Genomic DNA, 10146 nt, shown 5'->3' on the forward strand with positions numbered 1-10146 from the left:
TAAAGTGTGAGCAACATTGTAGATAGCTTTACAACAAACTCATTGTCTTGTATTTTTTTGGTAAATATTCTCAGACATTCTCCAATCTCTAGGCGTAGTTTAACAATATTTTATTCGCGACTCAAACAAAGAGTGCCATAGAATTTATTTTCATAATGCAATTTTTTGGGCATCACTGCAATAGATGAAGGGAAAATCTGGCGGTATACACTCATAGACATGATCCAATCAATGCACAAACTCAAGGCATCCGAATTCACAATTTTTTTTTTCAATCAAATGTGTTCATTGCTTCTGCATGCACAACACAGTACCCACGTGACCTACCCAGAGAACAAACTAATGCGTCTTCACAATCTCTTAAACTGAGAATCTAAAATGTCTAAATGTATTTATGCTGTCTATCTGTACTGTCGCTGCTAGTAGAGAGACGAATGAGCTTGTTGCACTTTGCAAGTGTTTTACCATCACACGCTGGGAAACAAACAAACAACACATTCTAAGTGTGTTCAATTACTTCAGGTTAAAGTTGAAGGTGTTGCATATGTAAAAACTGGGCCTTGAGTTGCGCCGTTGGCTGTGTAACCACCGAGCGGAGGTTGCTGTCCATAGTTCGTGTAGCCAGCGTCGTTGATGCCGAATGGCGTAGGTTCTGTTCCTGCGTTACCATAGGTTGATAATGGGTAACCTGTTCATAAAAATCAAAAACTTAAAATAATAAGAATAGTCATTTAAGAGCGTAGATCTGTAGATCTTAACTGTTTTTCTACATGCCTTTAAGACTGGGATATGCAGTTATTCCGGGCTCACATAGGTCTCACCAGCTGTCGCTACTTGGTTTTGGCTGTAGGCGTAGCGGCGTGGGTGCGTCCGTGTGTTGTAGGTACCTCTTCTGGTACGGCTATAGTACTCCTCTTAACGATGTACTTTATTAGGCGCACTAGATTTGCAAGTGCGCAACGTTACTAGTATACTAAGGTCTCCAACGACAACATTTAGAATTACTGATGAACACACTGGTAGCAGACTTAACGTTTATTATATATAGGATAAATCACAGAAAATACTGGCGACTTCAGCCGTCACAAAATATACACCAATAAATACTGGCTATTCGTGCCATGTGGAATAAGTAATCACATCAATGAAATGTTCAAAATATAAGTCCGAAGAAAACTCTCAAGTTAACATTAAATCAAATTCATTAAGGTACATATTACAGACAGAGAAAATCGTACATCCACTCTCTGCTGGAGTTCTTCACTAACTAACTTTTGACCCTTATTTTAGAGTCCTTTAACTTATTCACATAACTTCGTGCTCGCCCGCACGGAATATTACAATAGGTGACTGAGTGTCACTTCATGTCACAGAGGTTCTAAAACTGGACTGTGACATACGCCCCACACTCCAAAAAGATTTTTGTCCAAAAATCTTTGACAAGTATATTTTACATCAATATCACTGTACAAATATATATGAGTTTAGTCCATTATTCTATCAAGTGCTGTAAGTTCACTTCAATTGCTCATATCATCTTATATAATCTTAGTAGTTATGTATAACATCATATAAATTACTGAGTCCAAAATGTATAATCATTTATATACTTAATTCACTGAGAGCAAAATCACTGAAATGTAACATTAATTGTAATGAAAAGTACCTCCATCAAGTGTTAACAAACTTTATACATACATTTGTACTGAAAGAAAAAATGTGTACAAACGATCACATGCTAATCAATATAAAAAAGGAAAAAATATACAAGTTATTCCACATCTAATGTTTTACTATAATTGTAGATGCACAACATTATCAATGTGTATCATTTGACACACTGAGTAAATTTACTCAAAATGATTACAGAAAAAATTTCATATTTATTTACAATTGTGATGTGCTGTGTCAAAATATTATTCTAAGTTTTCATCATCAAGAAAAATGAAAAAAAAATTTTCAGATACATGTCAATCCAGTTCAAGGTTGACCTTGCATAAGACTACTATAAATAGTCTGAGTGTAGTATTGAAGTACAATAGTAAACAAATTTCCATGTTTATAAACATTCATTGTAGTATTCAGGTGTGTAAAAAAATTTTAGACAATATTTACATCTGTGAGTTGTTATGAAAAAAAAAATTCAGGTTAACAGTTCAAGTAGTTCACTGTTGTTTACATCTCATTGTTTACATTGCTGTGCACAATCAGTAATGAAATACAATATATACACACAAAATAAACACATCTGGTATTTGTCATATTACAAGTTGACAATAAAATACAATGAGCAAATAGATGATCTGTTATTGATCATAAGCATAAATGTCATCATGACCCAAAAGAAAAGTGTAACAATAAAGTGTCATGACCTATTTTAAAATGTGTAGAATGTTAATTTGACTTAGTTGACTATTACTACTTGTTTCTAAGTGCTTTGTACTGGTTATTTATTCTATCAGAATGTCCTGGCTGATGTGTTTAATGTCATTATTTTCACTTGCTTCATTTTCATGTATTATGTATCTGGATAAAAAGTCAGCTATTACATTTTCATGTCCTGGAATGCTTTCTAAATCAAATTTGTAATCTGAGAGAATGAGTGTCCATCTGTTTATCCTGTCATTTTTTAGCTCTTTTCTTTTTAGTGCCAGTAATGGTTTATGATCACACTTAATGCTAAAATATCTACCTAACAAGTAATTCTTGAGTTTTACAACTGACCATACAATGGCTAATAATTCTTTTTCAATTACTGAGTATTTTCTTTCAGTTTCAGACAGTGTTCTACTGATATGTACTATTGGCTTAAAAAATGACTCTCTTTGCTGTAATAAGCATGCCCCAATGCCAGTGTTGGAGGCATCAGTGTATAGTGATAGTGTTGATGTTGGGTCAATACTGGCTAATTCTAGTTTCTCATTAAATTTATCTTTTAAGTTGCTTAATGCTAGTCTACTTTTTTCATCTATACAAATTGTGTTTCCATGCTTCTTTTTAGTAAATTCAACAAGGGGTTCAATTATCTGTGCATAATTTGGAATGAACTTTCTATAGAAGTTGCAAAGTCCTAATAATGATCTCATGTCTTTCTTAGTCCTAGGTTCTTTTATGTTTTTAATCTTTGTTAGGTTTGTTTCAGTGGGTGTAATTTTGTCATTGGTGATGCAATATCCTAAGAATTGGATTTCAGGCTTGGCTAGGTTTAATTTCTTGGGGGATAATGTCATATTGTGTGTTCTTAGTCTTATAAATATTTGCTCTAGTACATGAATGTGTTCCTGTTGTGAGTTGGTGAAAACACAAATGTCATCTACATAAGACAATACCTTATTTATGCCTTCTAATAATTTTGACATGCATTTCTGAAATGTGGCTGTACTATTTATTAAGCCGAATGGCATGACATTCCAGACATAGATACCTTCTAGGCCTGGCATAGTGCATTTGAATGCTGTATATTCCTTAGAGTCAGGGTCCATTTTAATCTGCCAGAAGCCTCTGTTTAAGTCCATTGTTGTGAATAGGGATGATTTGCTTAAAGTTGTAATTATGCTGTCAGTGTCTGGTAGGGGTTCTGGGTCTATGACTGTGCATTTATTTATTTCTCTAAAGTCACAGCAGATTCTTACTCCACTGTCTTTCTTTTTTACAATGACCATGGGTGATGCATATTTACATGTTTCTGATCTCTCTATCTTCCCATCTTTAATTAAGTTGGTCATTTCTGTCCTAACTAAGTCCTCATATGCTTTGGGGATACTATAGGCTTTTGTCTTAGTTGGTAGTGCTTTGTTGAGTTTTATTGTGTGTTCTATCAGATTGGTACATCCTAGCTTTTGTGTAATTACATCACTATATTTAACTGTCAAATTCTGTAACGTATCATTTTCAATATTTGGACTACTGTTATGTGTTGTGTTTATAGTGCTTACTATATGTTCTTGTATGTTGTGTTTGGTTTCTACATCAAGTTCAATTATGTCTGTGTCAGTTATTTGTCTCTTATCCAATTTAACAAGTTTGTCAATATTGAGTTTGCATTCTCTACCATCTTTATCAATGATGTACACTTTGTTATTAATTCTCTCTATAACTTTAAATGGTCCCTCATTCTTATCTTTACAGTGTTTGTTTTCTATCTTAACAAAAACTTGGTCACCTACATTTAGTGTTCTTAGTTTTCTATTTCTGTTTTTTATTTTCCTATGCCTTTCTAGATTTTTGTCCATGTTTATCTCTGCTAGTTTTATTCCTTGTCTAAGCTGTTGTTTGGTCTGAATTATCCAAGGATGGTACTGTTCTATGTTCTCTAAGTCTAACATGTTGTCAGCCCATAACTCTAACGGTCCTTTAGGTTTTCTGTTAAATACAAGCTCATAGGGGCTGAATTTGGTGGTTTCATGGATGCTAGTGTTGTAGGCAAATATAGCATAGCTAAGAGTCTGGTCCCAGGTACTCATTGAGTCTCTTTCTAGCTTATATATCATCTGTTTTACAGTTCTGTTCCATTTCTCTATTACTCCATTTCCCTGTGGTGAGTAGATAGTGCTATGGACTAGGCGGATGTTAGTCATTTCTGCAAATGCCTGGTTAAGGTGGGACTTAAAGTTTGATGCATTGTCTGACAGTAACTTATTAGGGAATCCAAATTTAAGAAAAAGTGTTTTCAAACAATTACATATGTCAATAGCCTTTATATCTTTTAGAGGAAATGCCTCTGCCCATCTAGTGGACATGTCAATGATACCCAAAATATATTTATTCCCTTTACTGCTGGTAGTTAGGGGTCCCATTATGTCCATGGCAATTTTGTCCCAAAAATAGTGAGATTTATCTGATTTCTCTAATGGGGCTCTAGTTACTGTTTTTTGTTTGGCACATTCTGTGCAACTGTTTACATAGTTCTTAATGTCCTTTCCCATCTTTGGCCAGAAGAATTTATTGGCTATCTTAGCATATACTTTCTTTTTTCCTAAGTGTCCTGCTGTGGGGTCATCATGTGCCATATTTAATATTTTAGCTCTTAAAGTTTTAGGGATCAGGATTTGAAGTCTAGTACAGTTTTCTTTCCTGTTATATCTAATAGCTAAGTTGTTAATTTCTATGTGGTGGTTATTTAAATTTATCTTGTTATAATCTTTGCTTAAGAGGTCTTGTATTGTGGTGTCATTTTTCTGCATAATTATTAGTTCCTCCCTAGTTATGCCTATTTCATTGAGTAATACAGTGGGGCATTCTATTTCTGGTGTTATTTTTTTATGTGATCTGGTTTGAGCTAATAGTGCCTCATGTTTAAATAGGGAATATTTTTGTCTATCTTCCGCCCATTGCATAACTTCTTCTAGTGTTGGATCTTTTACACCATCTACATTGCCTATTATTAGATCTTGTGCTGGGGTGTCCATGACTATGGCTTCTAGTTCTCCTGTAATCCAGGGTGATTCTATTAGGACTTTAGCGGTCTTGCAAATATCGAATTTTTGTATATTTGCATAGGTCACTTTTACTGTATCTTCTAGATACTGTCCTGGTTCGACTAAAGAGGCTTTAACTATTATTGCCGTGGCTCCACTGTCGCGAATTGATCCTACTTCTTTAGAATTAACATAGGATGGAAAGACTTTTATTTTGGACTTATTTGCTTGCATGTAGGCTACATTTTCCTCTCTATGGGTGTTGGTGTTATTGCCACTGTTGTTTCTATTGTTTCCTCTATTGTAGTTGTTTGGGTGGTTGTTTGTGTGGTAGTTATATTGGTCCCTTCTAGATTGCCTGTTGTTTCTATTATAGTTATTGTGTTGGTAACTGTTTGCAAAATTTCTTCTTTCATTGGGACTTGCGCTCTGGTGTAGTCTATATGGTCTATTATTGTAATTATTGTTGTTTTGTTTGTAGCTGTTTGGGTTGTAGAAACTAGTGTAACTTCTGTATCTGTAATTGTTATTGTAGTTTATAGGAGCTTTGCATTGATTTTTTACATGACCTTTTCTCCCACAATTGAAACAAGTCTTGGTGTTGGACCATTTAAATTTGTCATTCTTGTTGTTGTTGAATGTTGTTGCTGTGGCTACTAGTTGGTGTAGGTCTCTTTTGTCAATCGTGTGTCCAGGGTGACTGTCTTTAAATAGATTTAGATTCGTTATCAGTTCAGTCTCTGTCTTGATCTTCTTTTCTTTAAGGAAGGTGAATACTAAGTCTGTCACGTTGTTGAGGACATTGTCTATAAGTAGCATGTCTAGGATTTGTGTCGGGTCTTTGATGTCACATTTTGCTAGCTCTAACCATTTTATCATGTTAGTCCTCATGTCGAATATTATTCTGTTGAAGTCCCCATCTTTTTTCAATTTAGTGTCCCTGAATAGCTTACGATAGAAATCTGAGTTTTTTCCAAAGTGTTCTAATAATCTAGTCTTTACTGCTGCATAGTCTTTCTTTTGGTCTATTGTTAGAGTGGAAATGATGTTGAGGGGTTCTCCCGACAAATTTGCTAGTAGGTGTTTGGCCATGTCCTCATTGTTAAGACTATAGGTTGAGGCTATATGCTCAAATTGGACTAAATAGTTTTCAAGTGTTTCCTCTTTTGCATTATATTTATGGAATTTAGAGATGAATGGCTTTGTTGTAGACTGTTGGGTATTAATGTTGGGATTTGTTTTGGCAGCTTCTAGTTTAGCTAACTCTACTTTGTCTTGGCTTTCTCTTTGTTTAGTTTCTAGTTCTTTTAATGTTTTCTGATGGGCTCTTTCAGCAGCTCTTTCTTCCCTATCTCTAATTTGTTTCTTTTCTTCCCTTTCTTCTTTTTCTTTTTGCTTCCTTTCTTCCCTTTCCTCCCTTTCTTTCCTTTCAGCCTTTTCTAATTCTTTTTTGATAAATTCCTTTTTCTCATCCCCTTCTAGTTCCATGACTTTCACTAGCTCTAAAATTTTGTCATAGGAAGACATGTTTAATGCTTTGTGTAGTTAATTAAGTGAGAAAGGAAAAATGTACTGTGTTATACTTGTCAATACAGTGTGTGTCAATTATCTTACATGTGTATATTGTACAACAATAAAAAATTCAATCAATGGTTACAATATAATGAAAGAATGTAGTGATAATTGTGAAACAAATGTATAGATCTAGATCAAAATTTACTCAGTTACTCAATTATAGACTATTCAAATTCAATAGTCATAAATTTCAACATATGTTATACATGTGTGCTGTTGTGCCAAAGTAAAATAGTAAAAAAAATGTAAATTAGTAAGAGAAAGAAAAATATATGTACAGTATAAGTAAAAGGACAAACACAGAAACAATATAGAGAACAACACAGTCTGCTTTTAAAGAAATTAATAAAAAGTAGAAATGTGACAGGAGGAATACAGATATATAGATACAAGACTTTTAAACAAACAACAATATAGATACAGATTAAGTAAACTGACAGAAATACAAACAAGACTCAACAGCTAAATAAATATTTTCCCACTATATTCTATGACCTCCGTACCAACAAGGAGAGCCTCAAACGCATTGGGCCTTATAGAGGTTAAAGAACAAATAGGATAGACCCTAATAGATCCTATTGTTATGATAGTTCATGCAATAGTCCCTCTCCAGCCACCCTTAAAAGAACACTTAGAAAAATGAAAATAGTTACTCACTAGTGACTATCTTCAATAGTCAACAATACTTAATTGGATACTTTAAATTCAACAATACTTAGTTGGATGCTTTAAATTATATCAATGTATAACAAATATATTCAATAGTTGATCAAAACTTACAGGGGCTTTCTAGTGTAGTCTGATGTAGATAAGCTCGATACTCTTAGTGTAGATCCATAGTCCAGTGATAATCCAAACATAGAATAAATAAGTGAAATAAGGTAATATATCCAATAGTCCAGTCACAAAGTAAACCAATGAAATGAGGTAATATATCCAATGAGTTCAATAATCCCAACAGAATCAAATAAACTGGTAGCTAGTGATCCAATAAGGGCTTAGTACAAATAGTATGGGCAACGATGACTAAGATGGCAAATAGTATATGTATACATAATCCAAAGTACTTGATCTTTTTAGAAGATAATCCAATAGTCTATGACTGACTTAATTAGCAATATAAGACAGGAGAAGTTCTTCACAGAAGATGTTATGGAGAAGATTCTCTTCAGTTAGGACGATATGGTGGTATCACGTGCCCCAGTGTACCACAATTTGTTACTGGAACAGTGAACAAATGATTAGGTGAGTCTCAAAAGACGTACACCACGATGAATCGTCGACTTGAATGACGTCGGAATTGATCAGTACAGACAGGTAGCTGTACTCCGGCTTCGGCTTTTCTTCAGTAATTGTTTTCACCCATATTGCGGCTCATCAGGCATGGCTGTATTCAGTTTCATACATACTAATTAAATCGACTCTTATGTGTATGATGATGTTAAGGTAGTGGATCTCTGAGAGTTGAGATGAATGGGCCTTGACCTGTTTTGTTGACTGTTGTTTATCATCAATCTGCATCAGATCTTGGTTTCTGGTTGCTTCTAAGATAGCATATTAAGATCTAGGAGTCGCTCTGAGATCATGTTGTAGCAAGGCCACCTGAGTTGATTTCTTATTGAAGAAAAGTTTATTAGCCCTCTAAGTTCGTTGAATTGTTTTCGCCGCCATGGTGAAAGAAAAATAGTCCTTGTACTTCTACGCCAGGTCTAATGTAGACGATCGACGATTTACTTGTTAAAGATTGTAGGTTCGTTCTGTCATTTAAGACATACTGGCTACCAAAGGCCAAATGTCACCTATGTTGTAGGTCCATACTGGCCACCAAATGTCGCTACTTGGTTTTGGCTGTAGGCGTAGCGGCGTGGGTGCGTCCGTGTGTTGTAGGTACCTCTTCTGGTACGGCTATAGTACTCCTCTTAACGATGTACTTTATTAGGCGCACTAGATTTGCAAGTGCGCAACGTTACTAGTATACTAAGGTCTCCAACGACAACATTTAGAATTACTGATGAACACACTGGTAGCAGACTTAACGTTTATTATATATAGGATAAATCACAGAAAATACTGGCGACTTCAGCCGTCACAAAATATACACCAATAAATACTGGCTATTCGTGCCATGTGGAATAAGTAATCACATCAATGAAATGTTCAAAATATAAGTCCGAAGAAAACTCTCAAGTTAACATTAAATCAAATTCATTAAGGTACATATTACAGACAGAGAAAATCGTACATCCACTCTCTGCTGGAGTTCTTCACTAACTAACTTTTGACCCTTATTTTAGAGTCCTTTAACTTATTCACATAACTTCGTGCTCGCCCGCACGGAATATTACAATAGGTGACTGAGTGTCACTTCATGTCACAGAGGTTCTAAAACTGGACTGTGACACCAGCCACATAAGGAGGCACAAACCCCAGTGCAAAGTGGTCTTCATCGAACCACGATGGATATATATATGCAGTTATATGTAGGTCACAGCTGGGGCTGCGCATCCACGGGAAATACTGCATTTCTTACTAATCTTCGGAATCGAAGACGAGCCTTCTTATGCTATACAATCATTAACAATGCAGTACAATTTTGTATACATAGGTAGACATAGACTCATTAGCTTCCGCAACTGGGGTCCTGGGTTTGAATCTCGGTGAAGACTGGGAAATTGAATTTCAGAATTTTTGGGGCGCCCCTGAGTCCACTCACCATGTGCTGGCCACGTGATATCCTGCTCGTTAACCGTATGACAAAGAAACAGATCACCTTATAGAATTGCGAGTTACAGATAAGTATCATTAGATAAATAGATTATCAGACAATCAGACTGATAGATAGAAAAAAGAATTCTATACCTACAGTTGTTTTAACTCTTTTTATGAATCAGTGTGAAGAAAGTCTGTTATTTAAACTAACATGTCAAATGTCTTTAAAATGTGCACAGAAATAAATCATTTCATACTAACCATTAGTTGCAACCATCTGGTTTTGTGTGCTGACGATAGCTATCCCTGGAAGGAATATTCTATTTTGTGATTTGCAAACTGTTGGACAATAGCGACATTTCGTCTTGTAACAAAAGATTACAAAGACGATGAGCGCTATAAATAAGACAACGCCAATCACTATGCCGATGATAGGTCCGGGGCT

General features: G+C 35.1%; 1 protein-coding gene across 1 annotated transcript; it reads right to left on the reverse strand.

Annotated features, from left to right (window-relative positions):
- Window positions 1-518: 518 nt before the first annotated feature.
- Window positions 519-5651, reverse strand: LOC106067276 (uncharacterized). The gene is made up of 3 exons (XM_056018572.1): window positions 4245-5651; window positions 2501-4142; window positions 519-688 (listed from the first exon to the last, which is right to left on the reverse strand). The coding sequence occupies exons 1-3, from the start codon at window positions 5649-5651 to the stop codon at window positions 519-521; spliced, it is 3219 nt and encodes a 1072-aa protein (XP_055874547.1).
- Window positions 5652-10146: the final 4495 nt, after the last annotated feature.

This window comes from Biomphalaria glabrata, chromosome 1 (genome assembly GCF_947242115.1).
Source record: "Biomphalaria glabrata chromosome 1, xgBioGlab47.1, whole genome shotgun sequence".
Taxonomy (NCBI): Eukaryota; Metazoa; Mollusca; class Gastropoda; family Planorbidae; genus Biomphalaria; species Biomphalaria glabrata.

Excerpts from the sequence above, each read along its gene's own strand:
- LOC106067276 (XM_056018572.1), bottom strand. The coding sequence starts at position 5,651 with ATGCAAGCAAATAAGTCCAAAATAAAAGTCTTTCCATCCTATGTTAAT. Across the intron at positions 4,143-4,244 it reads TTAGACAAGGAATAAAACTA|ATAGAAAACAAACACTGTAA; the intron begins GCAGAGATAAAC and ends GTTTTTGTTAAG. Across the intron at positions 689-2,500 it reads AATACATGAAAATGAAGCAA|GTTACCCATTATCAACCTAT; the intron begins GTGAAAATAATG and ends TTTTATGAACAG.